General features: G+C 39.9%; 1 protein-coding gene across 3 annotated transcripts in view; it reads left to right on the top strand.

The window, feature by feature from the left end:
* Positions 1–19,971, top strand: part of CSMD3 (CUB and Sushi multiple domains 3) — a 1,042,296-nt gene that overhangs the window by 111,245 nt on the left and 911,080 nt on the right. For all 3 annotated transcript variants that reach the window (XM_067537409.1, XM_067537408.1, XM_067537407.1), the window contains exon 2: positions 635–857. In XM_067537409.1, the coding sequence (XP_067393510.1) occupies positions 635–857 (223 nt within the window). The remainder of the gene's footprint in view (positions 1–634; positions 858–19,971) is intronic.

The raw sequence follows: 19,971 nt of genomic DNA, 5'->3' as shown, positions 1-19,971 counted from the left end.
TCAGTCGATCCCGGAAGTGCTCTCCGGTCGATGCAATTAATCCATCTCCCTGAAAAAGAGTAAGGCTGTATACAGTACATATCTTGCGAATCTCCCATTGACCACCGTCGGCAGTGTAGACCAAGCCTCAGTGTCTTCTGAATGAAGTCACATGCAACTAACTACCTCTTCATCCAAGATTCCACCAAGATTCATATAGACACTGGATGATACCATCTGAATAATAATATAGCACCTGTACAATAACACTAACTGTAGGCGAATCTGCAGTGTTTTCCCCTCTTCAACGCTAATTTTCTGCTGTTTGGCTGCTTCAGAAATTTACCTACAGTCAGGAGTCATGGGCAAACAACTTCTTTAGAAGATTTTGAAAAACAGTCATGTTTCTGTATAATTGCTACAAAATATTGTCTGTGCCTTCCATATTGTTTGTATGGCATTTGACTCTGTTATAGATATCTTTCTACAGTACATGATCATGATATTCTAAGCTTTGTTACTTTTAAGGTAGCACAGGACAATTATATGTCATTGAGAATTTATTTTGGTGATTAATAGATCATGAATGTCATTGGCATATTTTACTGTATGTCTCTGTTAACTTGTTATTAATCAACTCTTCTTTGTTTTTCAGGATTTATTTATACCTGCGGTGGAACTTTAAAAGGTCTTAATGGCACTATAGAAAGTCCTGGCTTCCCATATGGATACCCAAATGGGGCAAACTGTACATGGGTAATAATAGCAGAAGAACGAAATAGAATACAGATCATCTTTCAATCCTTTGCTCTAGAAGAGGAGTATGATTATTTATCATTATATGATGGACATCCTCATCCTGCAAACTTTAGAACAAGGTAAATGGTGAACACTACTGTAGCCTGATTTTATGGTTATTAATTTATTGAATAGGGTAAGAGGTTTGCCAATTGCTCTAATTAAAGGATTATGAGGTTCGTATCCTTAATCAGGCTTCAGGTGAGTTTTATAAGGACCCCGGGTACAACACAGGCAAATTCCAGTGATAACCAATATTTGTATAATTTTATAAATGTATTAAGATAACATCAAATAATAAACAAATGACTGATATAGAGACAATAAAATGAATAATCAAATGGATAATGGATTAATGCAATCTTAAATGTAAAGACTTATTTGATATATATATCTATGATATGCTTTAAACTAGTATACTCACACCCTTCCTGGACTTGGAGTTGGGTGGAATAAGAGCTGCTTCAAAGCTAAGAGCTATAAACTAAGACTAACTTTACAACTTTAAGAATATAAAATATAGAATGAATCTTAACACTAAATAAAACTTCAAGCAGGGATAGCTGACAGTTGACTGCCCCAATGAGCTGGATTTGATCTTTCTTATATCCCCAAGAATATGGGTCCTTCATCCGGGCCCATACTTGGCCTTTCCACTTCCAAACTTTTGGGGTACATATAATCTATTGGCTACTAGGTTTCTACGTATTATTGACGTATCCACATCCCTTTCCAAGCAGACTTTTATCTCACCTTTGTTATTTCTAGCTTATTGTGGGTTCTGTAGTGTTCTTTTAAAGTTTCTTGGGCGTAACCGGGGATAGCCCCTTCCCCTTTTAATGTCTCTTGACTTGTCTAGGGTAAAGGTTATGACCATATATGTCTGATCCTGTTATACATTGATACTTATCTAAGCCAAAGGTTAAATATATATATATACTAACGGTAGCTGTCATCCAGGATGAGGCCTGTGATAGCTGTCATCCAGGATGTGGCCTATAAGGTACTTTTGCATTACAGCTGAATAAAATATATAATTGTATTATTTAATAGCACAATCGTATGAAAATATATATGAAAAATATCTCTAATAATAATGCAAGCAAGCAGGCTAGTTCTATAGGCTACACTACCCTAATGTAATTTTTCTATTGCTATGTTAAATGTATTTAACAAGATCAAAACTGAAGTCTTTGAAGTATGTCTCCACTGTGCATCTTACTCAGACCAGAAATTGTATAGAGTCTATGAGGTGTGCCTCCACATTTGTGTAAAGGAAATAGGTACACCTTTTGTAGCCACGATAGCAAATTTGTTGTGTTAAAAAACAAACAAACAACAACAACAAATATGACACGTAGAGTTTTGCTCCATGTTAAAACTGATATTTATCAGCTTCCTTTACCCCTTGTATCAGCAGGGCTGTGTGCAAAGTTCAGTCAGAAAGTTTGGAACTGCCAGAGATAAGTTCAAGATATATTCCAGTACCATGACCCAGCTGCTTCCAGTACGATAGAGGGGAAGAGTTTCAGAGAGATGGCTGACTTTAAAAAATTTGTTCTATTGCAATGTTGTACCTTGCTGCAGCATTTGTGTGCATTCTCATTCAGACCAAACACCTTTTGCCTTACTCACACGCATAGTTGCATTGATTTGGACCTCTAGGTATAGTAAATATCTTGGTACGGTCAAATATCCTATGGTAAATGCTAATTTTATTTGTTATAATCTTTGTAATATAACACACATCCTTCACAAAGAAAATTCAATACTGTCAGAAAAAGAAAATTAGGTCAGAAGAAATTCTCCATCTCAAATCTTTGTGAGACTGAATGCTCTCTGTCGCTTGAATAATATCCAGAAGGGAATTGGATAGTGCATCATGAATGCTTGACTGTTTGGCCTCTCTTTGAATTCCCACAGCTGTTTTTATACTTCATGTTTCATCACTGCTTGCAGACAATAGAGATGTTTAGCTCCAAACTAGTTTTAAGGCTCTCCCTGAAGCTGAGGAAATCAAGTGCATTGATTGAAGAAGGTATAGGTTTACTTATATGAAGAATAGAGTCAATAAATATTTTTATTTGAAATCTTAATGATTATGTATTAGTCATTTCTACAGTGCCATAAATGAGCATGGTGCTTTACAGAAGAAAAAAGCAGATGTCTACCCTTAGAAGCTTACAGTCTACATTAGTACCACAGGGACATATAAAGATCAAGGAAACTGGATTCGTATAACTGGTAAAACTTTTCCATGTAGACAAGCCGTGAAAGCCAAATCATTCTTTTATCATATATCTGTATTTTTTTCTGCTTCAGTCTTTATCCTAAAGTAACTTCTCTACATTTCCAAACATTGTTCATATGGGCTATGTGGGAAAGTCACCACATGTAAACCAACATTTCAAAATCCCAAACCTTATCCAGCTTTGTATGTTATGCTTCTTTTGCAGACCTAGGCGTGTTCAAAATTTGCAGTCATTAGCACATCTAAGCAATTGTTTCCACATCATTATCTAGCCTTAGCTGGTTTGGATCCACATAGATGCTGAGTAATAACAATAGGAAACTAAGGGAGGTGTCACATTCTAATCAATGTCCCCTTGTAGATCCATTTGTGAAAGGAAAATATGGATGGTAGAGTTTTTAAAAAGCATTTTTTATTGTATGGGCTCCAATATGTTTTGTTATGTTACTATTTTTATGTCAAACTGTAGAGAGTACATATTCAATGTACATGAATAGTTTGACTGTCATGTGACTAAAACCCATTTCATATCTTTCAAGATGATATATTTTTGAGTCCTCTATAAAGAACTGCAGTTGCAGAATGAAGTATTGTTTCTTCTTTTTTGATCCAAAGAGTTAGCCAACATCCAGGGTCTTCAATTTGTTTCCCTTAGAAGGAAAATTGATGATAGAGTCAGATATTTCTTTGATGCAATCCTCTTTATTTACAAAGAATGTACATAAAGGACTGTTTCCTTGAATATAATAGTAATCAAAACAGGAAGCAGTTTTTTGCTTAGGCCTTGTCTATGCTAGAAAGTTTTGTTGACACAAGTTACAGTGATGATCAAAAACGGTGTAATTACAGCACTTGTGCCCGTCCACACAGTACTTGTGTCACCCAAGTGCACCCACACTTGGTGCTTTAGTGTCGACATTGAGAGCAATGCACTGTGGGAAGCTATCCCACTGTACAACTCACCACCTTGTGCCACTAGGAGTTGCAGGAGGACTGAGAGGATCACAGTACATCATGGGTGTAGGCTCAATGTCCCATGATGCATTGATTTCCATCCCACCATTCCATGTGTTTCTGACTGCATTTCATGACATTTTTCAATGGCCCCAACAGAGTTTCCTGAGCACCCTCCATCTCCTTCTGAAAGGATGAATCTTGACTGCTCTCCACTGTGGCTGTCAGTTTTCTGAACACATTGGGGTTAGTTAAGCAGCATATCATGAGCTCCCAATAGGAACAGGAATCTGAGGTGCCTGACCTGCTGTATGCAGTGCAAACACACAATGCTGGATTACTGTTGGCATTCACAGAGCATCTGCACACACTGCACCGCTGCTTTGGGGCACATGAAACAAGAACTGAGTGGTGGGATCACATAATTATGCAGGTGTGGGATGGCGAGCAGTGGCTGCAGAACTTTTAAATCCACAAAGCCACCTTCATGAAACTCTGTGCAGAGCTCGTCTCTGCCCAGTGGTGCAAGGACACCACAATGAGAGTTGCCCTCTTCGTTGCCCTCTTCGTGGAGAAGCATATGGCAATTGCCATGTGGAACCTGGCAAATCCAGACTGCTACTGGTCGGTCGCTAATCAGTTTGGAATCAGGAAGTCCACCATTGGAGCTGTGTTATCACAAGTATGCAGGGCCATTAATTGCATTCTTCTGTGAAAGATATGAATCTGGGAAATGTGTGTATAAAAGTGGGTGGCTTTGCAGCAATGGGATTCCCTAACTGTGGCAGGGCAATAGATGGCATGCATATTCCAATTTTATCCCCACACTGTCTTGCTACGGAGTACATCAATAGAAAGGGGTACTTCTCTATGGTACTGCAAGCACTTGTGCATCACCAATGGCATTTCACTGATATCAATGAGGGGTGGTCAAGGAAGGTGCATGATGCACACATCTTCAGGAACACTGGCCTGTACAGAAAGCTGCAAACAGGGACTTTCTTTCCAGACCAAAAGATCCATCTGGGGGATGTTGAAATGCCCATTGTGATCCTGGGAGACCAGCCTAACTCTTAATGTCATGGCTCATGAAACCTTATATGGGCAACCTGGATAGCAGCAAGGAGCGCTTTAATAACAGGTTGAGCAGGTACCGATTGACAGTTGAATGTGCATATGGCAGATTAAAGTCTTGCTGGTGATGTCTTTGTGACAGGTTAGACTTAAATGAGGACAATATTCCCATGGTTATAGCCACCTTCTGTGTGCCCTATAATATATATGAATGTAAGGGTGAAAAGTTTCCCCCAGGGTGCAGTGCAGAGACAGATCACTTTGCGTCTGAATATGAACAACCAGTTATCAGGGCTATCAGAGGAGCACAAGGGGAGGCATTCAAATCAGCGAGGCCTTAAGGGACTGTTTTGACAATGAGCACCAGTGAGGTGTCTGTGTAAACAGCACTGTGGCATGTGGCATGCTATGACTGCCATCCAGCTTGAGCTGTGTATCAATGAGAGAGCGGGAGAAAGTTTGGTGCCACCATGGTCAGCTGGAAACATGAGATGTGAGCTCTCCATACGGACCAAGTAGAAATGGTATTTCAAAAATTCCCAAGACTTTAAAGGGGGTGGGGTGGATGGCTACTGGGCAGAGGAGTTGAAACTGATAGTCAGAGTGGTCCAGAAGGGCATTGTGGGACACTTCCTGGAGGCCATTTACCATGACATAACCAAACACAGTGTCTACATTGATGCTTTGTCAATACAAGTTGGGTGAAAAAAGCTCTATGCATCTCATTGAAATGGTTTTATTTTGTCAAAAAATCAGGGCAGTTTCATCGTTCGGGGTGTGATTGCTCTGTGTACACCACCACTATTTTGTCAACAAAAGCTTACTGTGGTCGACAGAACTCTCTAGTGAAGGCCAGGCCTCACAGTTCCAAGCCTCTTTCCAGCCAGTAATTTACTCCAAAGCTTCTTTCACACACAAAGCTGCATCAAACAATCCCCAACCCCATGCATTTGCATTCAGACCCCAAGGAAAACCTTTCTGACTGAGTAGCTCATTTCCTACTCCAGCCTTGCATATGGCCTTTCTTTTGAGTGGTGGCTTCTATTGATTTAGCATAAAGGAACTTAATTGTTTTTTACATTTATCCTAAATAAAGGGCCAGCTTCAGTGAGGTTTTGCCCAACCCTCACCATTACAGTATATTTAAAGACTGTGAAATCATTTGACACCAAAAAATAACTTATTTTATACACACACATTCAGTAGTGTTTCATCTGTTTAAATCAGGCTTGCAAATTGACTTATTTAATTATAGGCAGGGCTGGTAGCAGCAGTCATTATTAAGGTTGCCCAGCACCTCCCATTATAAGGCTCCTTGTTTTTTTCCAGTTGCTTATAACTTTGCCAACTTTCATAATTTGGGTTGAAATTATCCATACTGAATATCTGCCTCAAGCTGAATTTTTTGGGGTGGAAAACTTTGGCCAAAATAGTTCAGCCATTTCCAAAAGCAAGACAAAAGTAAAATGCATTGTTTTCGCCATGTTAAAAACTTCTGATGACCCTTGCTCTGCAAATCTCTTGCACTCAATTATTTGAAACCAAGGTATTGAAATTTCACAGGCGAGTAGCCTTTATGTCAAGGATGTGTCTTTTGTCATTCCTGGGAAAATGAATCCAAATTTGGCCAAGTTATAAGCCTATGAAAAATAAGTTTGTACTTGCTCAAGACAGAATTCTTAATTTTAGCATCTAAATTCCCCAAAGAGTCCATCTGCACTGGGCATGCTTCAGCTTGGGACAGTTGCCACTCTGGGCTGCTGCAAGCTGGGTCAGGTCCAGGTCTGGGCCCTGAACTGAGAGCAGGGAGACTTTCTCCTGAGCTCTGTGAACTCCCCCCCTTCCTCCTGCCCACTGATGCCCAGGCAGCATGGAGGAGGAAAATGCCTAATTTGAATGTAGAGGGGACAAAAGTGGTATGGGGAAGTAGATTTAGCTCCCTTGTCCCAGGGGTATAAAAGAAAGGAAAGGAGAATGGGACTGAAAGCTGGTAAGAGGGAGGAAGACTGGAAATTGTTGGATAAGAAGACTGGACTCTGACTGGAAGCCAGGGAGGGACTGGAAGTCAGTAGTTGAGGGGATACTGACATCAGCTGAGGAGCTGGGGGAGTCTGGGATTGGCTGGGCAAGGAGACTGGTACTGATAACCAATGGGGAGGGAGAGATGAGGGGGAAGGGAGGCAGGTCTGATGAGGAGATGAGATGCAGTGGGAGAACTGGGGATGGTTGGAAAAAGAGTATTGGAAAAGAAGTCAGCGGAGGATGCTGAAATTAGATGAGGAGCCGATGGAGAGAGTTTAGGACCTGGAGCCAATGGTGATGGGGAACATGGACAGGGGTGGAGGGTTACTGAAGTCCCAGGCAGGAGAGAAACAGATCAGAGAGTAGTTGGAAGTGGGGAACTGGGAATGATTGGGCAATGAGATAGAGGAAAAGCAGCTGGGGGAAGGAGGAGATCTGGGAATGGTTAGACAAAGAGATCAGGAATATTTGGGAGATTGAAAGTCCAGAAGGGTCAGATTAGGACTTGTTGTGCAAGAGGACTGGAAGTGGATGAAAAACGTGAGTACAGATGAGAAGCAAATAGGGGAGAAGAATGGGATTAGCCCTGGGTGGGGAAGAGAGAAGACTGTGGAAAGGACAGGTTGGGGGAGAATAGGGTAGAAGAGGTCACACTTGGAGAGGAATGCACAGAAGAGTCTGTAACCACTAGATTCATAGATTCTAAGACCAGATGGGGCCATTGTGATAATATAATCTGAGCTCTTGTAAAACATAGGCCATAGAATTTCCTGCAAAATAATTGCTAGAGCATATCTTTTTAGGAAAAACATCTGTAGCCTTTTTATTTAAATTGAATTTAGTGAATTTTTGTATTAAACTACCATAGGTTCAGCTCCTAGTGCTATAGTTTCATGCTAAATGGACTGAAAATCAGATATGGTGTTTTTCTCAAATTTGGAAACTCCAGGAAAACATGAAGACAAAGGATATTGACTAGAGGCAGGATAGTGACTACAGGCACAATCACAAGTATAAAGTCTTTTCTATACTACAAGTTTTATTAAAGCAATAAGTAAAGTTAAAAACCCGTGCATATATAAATCCTACAAAAACCATGGAGTGACTATGGCTGCAGTCATACTCAAATTCCCAAAGATATTCTAGGGTCTGATAGATCTCTCCACAGATGATCAACAATAGAAGGGGTCATTCCTGCTGGGGTCTTCCCTTGGATCTTCCCACTTTTAACCAACTAGGGGACCATTTTTATATTGTTGTTCTGACCATGCCTAGCACTTTATTCATATGCATGAGGGTTTCGACGCTCTTTTCCTTATCTGTACTTCCACACCCCATGAATATTGGGGTGCCCTGTTTTTTGTAGGTTGTTCCTTAGTTCACTTTATTCTCATTAACATCTACTCACAACATGTGATCAAAGCACTTCATTCCATGAAGTTACAATCAGGTGTCTTGTTGTGTTAGATAATACATTGCAGTCCATGGTAGTCTGTTTTTTAATAACATCACTTATTGACCCATCTTTTACAAGTAATTTTGTAACATTATTGGCATAGGATTAATCCTAGGTCACCTACTCATATTGAGCTTTCTTAAGCCTACAGCCCAGCACAGCTAAGCTAAAATCTTACAGGCCTCAGTCTGTAGGTCTTGCATTCTAGCCATGCTTTACTTATATATCTAATATACACTCATCACTCCTAGATACTTATCAAACTTCTACTTCTATAATCCTACAATTTAAATCTTTGTAGCATAAATTGATTATCCATGAAATAGCATATAAATTGATCATAACACCAAGTAACACACCATAGTGATAAATGGATGTTAAAATGAACTAATTGGCTACACATCCAATCTTGATTTAAAAATTTTCAGTGCTGGAGAACACACCATGACCCTTGGTAAATTGTTTCAATGGTTAATCATCCTTACTGTTAAAAATGTACACTTTATTTCCAGTCTGAATTTGTCAAACTTCAATTTACAGCGATTGGATCATGTTATACCTTTCTCCACTAGACTGAAGAGCCCATTATCAAATATTTGTTCTCCATGTTGGTACTTATAGACTGTAATCAAGTCACCCCTTTACCTTCTCCTTGTTAAATCAAATAGATTGAGCTCCTTGACTAGACAACTAGACAACACTACTCTCCTGAGCCTGGAATAAAATTGAAAATTCCTGATCCTCATCATTCCTCTGTGGTTAAACCCATAGGTAAAGTGTCTCGTCCCCCTCTGTTGCTGATCCATGCAGTTAGATGGCAATTTTCTCCTGCTATCTGTTACTTCATTAGCTGCCAGAGGTCTGTGTGGTAGATCTAAAGGTTTCAACCCTGCTGATGACCCATAGGGGTTGTCAATATGATGCCACATGATGGAATTTTTGTTTTATTACTTGATTTTTAGAACATAAGAAATCACACGCAAAAGACTACATTAAAATAACTCAAAGGTTAGAAAATGCCAGAATTAAAGTTGCCTGTACAATCTTAATTTGGCCCCCATAGGCATATGCATTATGATACAACCTTTAATTACATGATAACATAGTATTTTTTGCCTTCCCCAGGTCTTTGGCTCCTTCAACATAAATTCAGATTTCTTTTCTGAGCTTTAAAGGCCTTGCCCATACTTACATCTCTTAACCTATCACTCCCGTCTCAGCCCCATACCTACCCCACTCTTGTCACCATGTTCTCTTCTCTTTTCCCCTTTATGCCTCTTCTATGCACATTAAAAAACAAAATAAAAACCTTGCTTTTCACCACTAACTTCCACCTTTTTTCCATTTCCTTCTTCCCTCGTGCCCTGTCTCAGTCTCTCCTTACAGGATATGTTTGATATATATAAAGTTCCTTTGTCTGTCTTCATATTCTATGTTCTATTCATATTGTAAATTTTTTGGGGTAGGGACAAGTTATTTCATTTAATCTAATGCCATTAAATCTTCTCTCAAAAGCATCTTGCAAGTTATTTTTGTGTGCCCACCCCTGTATTTGCTATGTGCTTGTACTGTAAGTAAAGAGACAGGATTGCAGAAATATATATATTTTGAAAAGGAGGATATTAATACTGAAGATTTTAATTCCCCAGAGTGAAATGCAGAACATTTTTTGGAAGGTTATATAAGGCTATTGGTAGATTAGATCCACCAGCAAAGTCACCATAATTCAACAAAGTTGCCATAATTATTTGAATTTGCCTGCTAAGAAGGCTAGCGGAACCCAAAGAGAATATTAAAAGGAGCAACTTCAACTATTTAAAACTTAATTACTACGCAGCCTTGATAACTTGGAAAGTTTCCTCACTCACTCTTCTGTTTGGATAATGGAAACTTATTGTATCTTCTTTTGGAGCTTGATGTAGACCAGTAGCCAACATAGAGGTGATGGATCTTACAGAACCTTGGAAAGTTTCCTCTACCATCAGAGGCTACTATAGCTCTTGGGGTACTCTCAAATAACATGTTTATTATGGACAAGATGCAGATATTTTTTTCTCTCTCTCTTCACTGCTCCTCTGTCTAAATTGGCAAGCAGAGCAGAAACTGTGAGAGTCGATTAGGAGTAAATTAGGGACTCGGCATTTTGGAAGCACCTTTGAACTGCTGAGCATTGAGTTATTGATTTTTTCCTTTGAACTGATTCATACAGTGCTCTAGCTTTGTCCACTCTTTGCAGGGAAAGAGTGAAGAAAAGAAGGAATAACCTATGGGGATTCAGGGACCAAAGAACAAAACAGTCTGACACTCTTCCCTCACAAACATACAGAAAGTAAAGAAGCACAAAACGCCAGTCATAGATCACTGAAGAGACTAAAAAAATGGAAAATAAAGATCAAAGACCAACACAGACAAAGAGAAAAATGGCATTTTAAAAAAAGCAAGCAAACAGGATGGAAAGTGAGACAAATATATAAAAGAACAGAATGAATGCAAACAAAAGAACCAGGGAACATAAACTGAGAACAAAATACAAATAGAACAAGGATGTAAACAAAATATATATAAAATGCAGAAAATTGTCTGAAGAAATAGAACGTCATGCAAAGGTAAATGCAAAGCAAAGCAGTGTGATAAAAGAAACAAAAACAACTGGAACTAAAATAAATGTAATGGAAAACCATGGCAAACCAACGTTTTTAAAAAAGTATTAACATTATCCAAGAAATTAAACATTAGTTTTCAAGCAAACAAGCCATTTATATAGACAGCTCACTTTTGCAGTTTGGAGACTTTGTTTACTGCTTCAGTGTAATTTCTGCATGAGAGTACTTATGAGTCTGACCATATCCATAAAGCCCAAACAACAATAGTGTGCAACAAATGAGATCTAATCCTGGAAGTATTTTGGTGTGAAGTTGAATTTTGGGATGACAATGAAATTGAAAGGTGATAAATTAAATTGATAAAAGGAAATACTTTTCAGACAACACACAAGTAGTTGGTTAAACTCATTCTCCCTCTATACCACAGAGGCTGAGAGTTTAGTTGGCAGGATTAAAAATTGGATTAGACATTTAGATGGTGCAATGGAGTATACAAACTCCATGCTGGACAAGAAGGGGATAAGGAACTGCTCTAGGCCTAGCCAGCTGTCCACTGCCACACCTGGAAGGCATGCACAGGCTGAAGAAGAAGGTTTAATAGGGGAACAGAAGAGCTCACTTGTGGGCAGACCAAGGAAGGGAACAGACCCTCAGCTCCTGAGGAAAGGGATGAATGAAATTAGAAGCTTCCCAGACAACCACTACCTAAAGAACCCTCCCTGGGAGAAGGGACAGCCAGGTCCTGAAACACCCTGGGAGGGAATCAGTCCCCTCTATCTCTTACTAACTGACTTTGTTTGTGTTAATTTCCCTTGCTTTTTGTTTGACTAGTCTGTAAGGCGAGAGACATTGACATGACCTAGCCAGAGGGTCAAGTCGCAGGAAGAGGCAGACCATCACTGAGGCAGAGCAGCCACTGGCACCAGACCTCAGAAGAGAGAGAACTGTTATCTAGCCGTGATGGGGCACCAATGATGATTTGACCCTTTCTCAACTGGTGGAAGATGTGGACATCCTTTCTACCCTTGGAGAGGGGGGTGGACAGGTTGGCCCAGATGGTTAAACACCTTAGACCTAGAGGTTTGAGTTGGTAAGATGGATAACGTGGATCTAGAGCATCATCTCAAGTGGATAACAGAATCAGCAGCAGTAACAGTCAGCCCAGTGGCAGCAGCAGCAACAACTCCTACAGTAAATGGCTGCCCAGGAGCTACAGCTAGTCTGTGATGTAGGAGCACAACAGTAGGACAGCAGCAAAGGCTGGGCCAAGAGGTAATAGCTCTGATGCAGCCTAAGGGTCTCCCTAAGGCTTTCCCTCCAGGGGCTGTAGGCCTGGGCTCAGTGGCCCTGCCTTTGCCAGTGAAACTTACAACGATGGTCCTGAGGATGACCCTGATAATGTTTGAGTGAGCGTTTACAGCATCCCCGTGGGCCGTCTTGTTGGCACCTTAACTAACAGAATCATCACAGGCTGCATATCAGGGGATAGATGCAATGTCATTCCAAGACTATGTGCACGTGAAAGCAGCCATTTCTGACTACCTTGGCCATTATGGAAGGGCCCTTCTGTCAGAGGTTCCATAGGGAGAAATACGCCCCAGAGAACCTAGCTCCATGTGGTAGCCAAAAATTAAAGATTTATGCTGGAGGTGGTTAAAGATATAAACTTAAACTAGAGTTGAGGTGGCCAAGTTTATTGTGGTGGAACAGTTCACCCACATACTTCTGGCTGGGGGGTAGGAACTAGGTGCTCAAACATTGACCAGAGTCCCTAGCCAATGCTATGTGACTGATGAAAAATTATTTAGCTGTGGAAATATCTCTGAGCACATCACACAAGCAACTGTGTGAGGCCAAGGGGCCCCTTTACTCAAGGGGGAGCCCAACAAGGGGAACCAGCAATCAGATAATGTGATCTCCGATTCACTAGCCTCTAAAGGGGCCCAGCAGGCTGGACTGGCTCCCTTGGGAGATTCCAGCATCTCAGGTCCCAGCCAGGACAAAGGCCCCTAGGACACCCAGAGGTTCATCCACTGGAAAGCCAGGGGTGGGAGTAGACAAACCACGTAGGGGGAAGGGCTATTTCAGACATTAGGCTCAGGGCCAATGGCCATGTGGCCAGCAGTGGGGGCTTAATTTTCATGTGTACTCCTGGGTCTTTGGTATCACAAATGCCCCTGTGTGGAGCATGGCTGTGGGCAGCAGAGAGCCATTCCTGTAAGCAGACCGTGGCTAAAGTAATGATCCCTGTTCAGATAAATGGAACAGAGATGTGATGGGGATGGTGGATTCTGAGTATAGGTAGACCCTGGTCTGGGACAACTTAGTCCCAAACTCTGATGTGCCTGGGAGATTCTTTCTACAGTGTGCCCATAGAGACATTAAACCAAATCCAAGTGCAAATCCATATGCACACATGCAGGTGGCTGTAGAGGAAAACACAAAGTTCTTTATAGTGAGGTCTGGCCTTGATCCTAGCCTACCCCATTATCTTGGGTCATGATTGTGGGTATTTCTCTGAGGTACTGAAATGATTTAAATCAGCCTGAGATGGCGCAACTGATGGGAACCTAGGAAATGATAGCTCAAAACCTGTGACACTGGCAGGTGTAGGTGACAAGTGGAGCCCTTGGGAAGGGGGATCCAGCCAAGGGGAAACTCTTTCAAAAGGGCCACCTAACAACAAAGCAATATCATGCACCCCCTTACAAGAGACTGACATCCTAACTAGAGAGACAATCTTCATAAAGGACCGGAGGGAGAACAAAACCTTGAATTGGGCTTATAACCAACTGTTGATGGTTAATAAGGAAGTGATAGACACACAACGAGCAAAGCCATACCCCTTATTTGAGCTCCAGTGAGAGTGACTGTACCAGCCAGAGAAACACCGACTGACCGGAGAAGTTTGGTTGTAACTCCTCATTCCATGGCTTCAAAGATGTGAACTCATGCTGCTGGCTCACACAGTCCTTCTGAGAAGACCCTGCCAGGATTTTGAATAATTTATTTTGGGCTGGGATTCATGAAAAAGTTAAAGACTTCTGCTGCTCCTGCCCTGAATGCCAACTTGTAGGACCTAATGGAGTGAGAAAAGCCCCTCTAGTCTCACTTCCCATAGTTCCAATTCTGTTTGAGAGGATTGGGATGGACTTCATCAAGCCCTTGGAAAAAAGTACAGCTGGATACAATGCTTAATTTGTAAGGCGTACAGCTGGAGGGAGAGATTTTAGCACATAAACTGGGGGTTGGAGTCCTTCATGGCATTTCACCCACTTTAAGGGGGCATGATTGGTGACAAGCTTAAATGGATATCCCAGGAGGTAATACTGGAGAGAGTCCACAGCTCATTTCACAGTGAGTCTTTCTTTTTTCTGTTATGGAATGTGCCCACTCGTGAGGGAATAATTTGCAGCTCAAATAGAGTACAGGATGTTCCTCTCCATTTATTTCCTAGGACAATACTGCGCCTTGTACCACTTCTGAGGTGTCCATTTGGGAAATGATATCTTGAGGAGCTGGGACTGAACAGGATAGGCTCTTCACACTAGTGGTCTTTCAATTTCCGAAAGGCCTTTTCACAGGCCTTGGACCAGTGAACCTTCTTGGGGCAACTCTTCTTAATTAAGTCTGTCATGGGGGCTATCATCAAAAGTTGACCCAGATTTGTTTCTTCATGGTTGGGATAGGATGTGCTTTGAAGGCCTGGACTTTGTCCATGAGGGAATAGACTTGACCCTTCTCCAAAGTATGTCCCAGGTGGTATCTTATTTCCCAGTCTTACACTTTTTTGGGTTGACAGGCAGCCCAGCCAGCTGACCAAGATATGTCAGTGACTTGCTCTAGATGCTCCGCCCAATCTCGACTGTAAATAACAGTAGGCTGCCAGATATGAGCTATGTGGTTTCTTCCTGGACCCCTTGCATCTGTGACTGTCTTAATGGGCCATTAACCAGGCTATCGTCCTGCTGCCATCCTATCTGGGGTGTGTCTTATACAGCATAGTTTGAAACACAGGTACATCAAATATGTCCATAACTTCCATTACATATATAACACATGAACACAAGTATTGTCACCTTACTCAGCCCGTTACATCCTTTCTAACAGTACCTGACATGGCATATCTTACATGAATTATTATGATTTTGACACACTGATGTTAACCAATATGACAAATGCTCCCCCCTCCCCAATCTAACCAGTGTGACAGTTAAGGCACAGGACTCTGAGTCGTGAATTAATTCCACTCTCAGCTCTCTTATTGATTTTTTTTCCTCTATGACCTTGGGCAAATCATTTGACTTCTCTGTAATTCTACTTTCCCATTAATATGCAAATTAATTTAATACACAAGAAGAAGAGGACTAAAATGGTTAATATTCACTAACAGGTACCTCCTTGTTGCTATTCTTGACTAGCTATGGCAACACAATTAATATTTTAAAAGATATCTTCTATATATGCATTAGAAATTAGCATATTAAAATCTCTATCTTGTATCAAATCTTCTAAATCTCATTCTGCTGTATGCATGTTAGTGCTCATTTGAACAGCATGGGTTTTTTAATAATAATTTTAAATATTTTAATATGTACATTAAAGACTGGTATTTAATTTGCAATGTCTTTTTCATAAATAGGTTTGCTTTGGATAAGAGTTTCATTTTAGAAAACTAGTACCGGCATAATTACAGTTTAGTTAATTTCATGAGGAACAAAACACATAATTTGGAAGAATGATATTACACCTTTAAGGTCTCCATAAAAAAAAATGTGTATGGTTAGTTACTACACAATACTGTCCATTCATGTTTACAATTTGAAGCCACCCATGATGAGTTTCATAAGACATGAGATGGCAGTGGCTAGCTCATCTGTCTTGTTGTGTGTCAAGCCTGCATGGCATAGACAGGTGTTGCTACATCAAAAACAGGACACTTGCAAATGTATTGATACCCTTTAACAGAGCAAAACTTATTGTCTTCATGTTTGTGGTTGGGTAAAATACTAATAGGTGCATTAGATCCAGTCGCTTCTTCTAGATTCCTTCTTTTAGGTAACCTACTGAAAGAGCAGTTGCAATATTTGGGTCTAATATTGGTAAAGATACCATAAATTAGATGTATAGAGAATGTTATTAAACAGAATTTTTTTTTTAAAAAGATCACGTGCCTTGATTAGGATGTCGTGTCACCAATCCCAAATTTCATATAGTACTAAACAGAATTTGCCTAAATGTTTTTACACATTTTCAATTTACAGATGTTTCCTTTATACAGTGGGAGTTATAACATTTAGCCAAAGCATATTTTTGATAAGTTCTGGTAACTTTTCATTTTCAACATCCCTTACAGAGGAATGTCTAGATTGATCAGATCGATCTATCCGGATCGATTCAGCGGAAGTGTAGACCCGCACAATCGATCTGGAAATCGATCTAGTAAAAAAAAAAAAAAAAAAAAGCATAGTGCTGCATTGATGGGTACGCATTTCCCATTGGCACAGCATAGTGGACATGGCATGCTAAGTGGAAGTTACAAAGCTGATGGGAGTTACACAAAGCCACTCTACGTAGCTTATGTAACTCCCGTTGACTGCCGCCAAATTTCCCAGTAAGTTTAGAGCAGGCCTGTGTTTAGCAGTACAAATAATGTCCTTACCCATATGTTGTTCCTTTGCTTCCTTATTATTAATTTCCATTAACTTATGATTTCTTTTCGGCTTTTTTGAACAAATGAGCAATGTCACAAAAGATAAAAATTGTAAATTTTTTTTCATTAGCCACATCATCCATTTCCTCTATTACAGATTTCCTTTTCCTGGCATTCAGAATAACTGACATGTCTTTATATATATAAGTCTACTTTATTCCATATTGACATGCCTAAACCTGAACTAGATGTTTTGTTAAAAAAATACCAAGTTGTGAAGCAGGCTTTTAATCTAACTATGAGGGTGGCCTTGTTTTGATATGTTGCTATTTCAACTATTAACATGGTAAGATACAATACTGAAACATTAGTTTTTGCACATGCCATGGTACCGTTTCAGACACATTCCAGTATGTTGTTAAGCAAAGTCCAAGGTATCTCAGTTAAACCACTAATGGTCCAGATTTTACATCAGGGCATCTTAAAGATATAGAAATGCTCGTAGCTTTTGCTGACGTAGCAAATGTGGGCAGTACAGTAGTTGGTGACTCCTCCAGTATTATCCACTCCATGCATTGACCATTCTATGATAATTAGTTGGTTCATTTCTACATTGGTTGCTACTGTTATATAATACCATCCGACATTGGTGGGGGTGAGGCCTTTAGCTGTACTTTTGCATTCACGGCTATCTCCAAGCAACCCCTCAGGATCAGGATGAACAACATGGTATCTTAAGCAATGTCAGCATTTGTAGAGGGAAGGGATTTTCCCTTAAACAACTTAAACTGATTAGATTCACAGATCTAATCCACATTTTTCTTATTTCCAGTAACACAAATCGCATGCGCAGGTTAACTTATTTTATCAACGGTGTAGTAGGGGCCAAGCCACTTATGACATGGATGATGTTTAGGAACAGCATGTGACAATAGCAAGACCTGGATTCCTAGTTTCCAAACATTTTTCTCTTATTCACTTATCAAAACACATTTTTGCCTTTTGTTTTAACTTTCCCAATTGATTAACTACATACAAGTATACTTGCTAAAGGTATGTTTGCAGTTTTTTCTACTTTACCCCTTCAATATGCACATGACTTGTTTTCCCACAGCATATTTCCTGGCAATCTTATTTCTCTCCCTGCCATTACTTCAAATGGAGAGTGGTATGTTGCACCAGCTGGCGTGGCTCTGAATTTCATTAGGACTAATGAAATAAAGTTATCCTAACCTCTTCCATTCATGGAGACAAATTTCTTCACATAAGTTTAATTGTTGTGTTCATCCTTCCCACCTGAGGATTGCAGGTTATAAGGGATGTTCAACTTTTGTTTTATTTCTCATGCCAACAAACAGTTTTGCAAGAGAGTTTCTGTGAAATGAGTTCCACTTTTGATGGTAAACCCCATCAAGAGACCATCTCCTCTACCAACACACATACTTTGGCTAAAGCTGTGTTGGTTTGCATTGGGGAACTTTCAGTCCATTTTGAGAATGTGTCTACTACCACCAACAGGTACTGGCTTGCTTTTTTTGCACTGGTTACAGTCCCCCAAAATCAATCTCTATATTAGACCATCGTCCTGAATTTCTCTCTGCTCTAAGGGGAGAATTGTTTTTATTACTTGTTGGATTATTTTGTGTACAGATTAAGTGATTGTCACAGTATTCTCTTACATCCTTTCTCATTTGTGACCACAAACGGTGTGATTTTAATCTCTCAATTATTTTGTCTGTTCTCTGGTGTCCTTCTGAAGGTAAATCGTGAACTGAATATATCAGATCTTTCCAGATTTATTCTGGTACTATAAAAATGGTATTTTATTGCCTTTGTATGTGAGCAAACAGCTTTCTGTTGTTTAAAGCCAATTTTGATTCATAAGGTGTTAAGGGCAAATCCTGTGGCAATGCTTTTTTCTCCTGGAGAGGTTTTAATTGCTTTTGGTAACACTACATTCTGCTTTTATAGTGTTGCAAGTTATCCGCTCTCTGACTGCTGACACAGACAGAGTATCTGTAGTATTAACTGGAAGAATATTGGTGCCAATGAACAGAGCTATATTACTGTGGCTTTTAACCTTGAGAACAAAGGGAGGAGGGAAGGAAGGAGAGCAATGTAAGAAAGGAAAGATGCATAAGCCAAAGAAGTTTCACTGGAGGATACAAAATTTGTGAGAGTACCAGAAAGGGAGAAATTCTGTGAGGACATTACAGGCCCATGTGGATTTAGATTAGAAGAAGCAAAGTGTCTTGGTGTATAAACCATAGCAAGGATCTTAGCATACTGGGCTGAGTGGAGTGTACCAAAAAAAGAAAGAAAGAAATACTGCTGTTTCTCTTTTAGTAACCTCCAAATGAACAGCTTTGGTAGGGCTAGGTGTGGCCAACACTGAAGCAGAGGTTACAGATATTTTTTCTCAAGACAGTAACTGCCTTTGTGGGTTATTCTGTTTAGCTCCACTGTGCTTCCTTTTTCAGAAGCTGGTACAGGGGAGCAGTGATTGAGGCAAAGTCAGCTATAAAATTTCTGTGTTAGCCGATAAGACCTACAAGGAATTTGGAGATGAACACAAATGAAAAATTAGGGTAACCTTTTGTTCAGATGGTGTCTGTTTTGACATTAGACAAGATAAATTATATAAGGTAACTGAGTTACCAGGTGTGCCTTGGTTAAGTTACACTTTAGACCAGCCTGTTGTAGCTTCAGCACTCCATTTAGCAAGCAGCTTGGAGTGCTACTCCTCAGTATGCATGGCAAGACACAAAGATGCTTTAGAAAAATAACAGTGCATGTTTCACTTGTCCATGGAAGAAAAAAGGGTAATTGTGAAGCCCTTTGTGGCAGACAGGTTTTATGTATACTATTGTTGCAACAAGAAATAGTTATTTTTGTTTTTACTTTAAGTGGCGCATAGAAATATTACATATACAGCTCAAGACAAATGTGGTGCCACATATAAGACAAAACCTTAAAATTTAATGAAAACACTGCATGTTAGAAAACAAAAATTAAACAGAAAATTAATTGATTAGGCAGCTTACCTCTTCTTTCAAACTTTTTAATAAAAATTAAAATCATTAGTTCATTTGACCCTTTAATTGTATTAATTTAATTGACTTAAAGCAGTTTACATTACTTTTCCCTTGTGAGTATTGTTATACAGAAAACAGGACAGGAA

The sequence above is a fragment of the Emydura macquarii genome, unplaced genomic scaffold (genome assembly GCF_026122565.2).
Source record: "Emydura macquarii macquarii isolate MOO-44397 ecotype Brisbane River unplaced genomic scaffold, CSIRO-AGI_Emac_v2 contig_383, whole genome shotgun sequence".
Classification (NCBI taxonomy): domain Eukaryota; kingdom Metazoa; phylum Chordata; order Testudines; family Chelidae; genus Emydura; species Emydura macquarii.
This window is presented reverse-complemented; position numbering and strand designations above follow the sequence as displayed.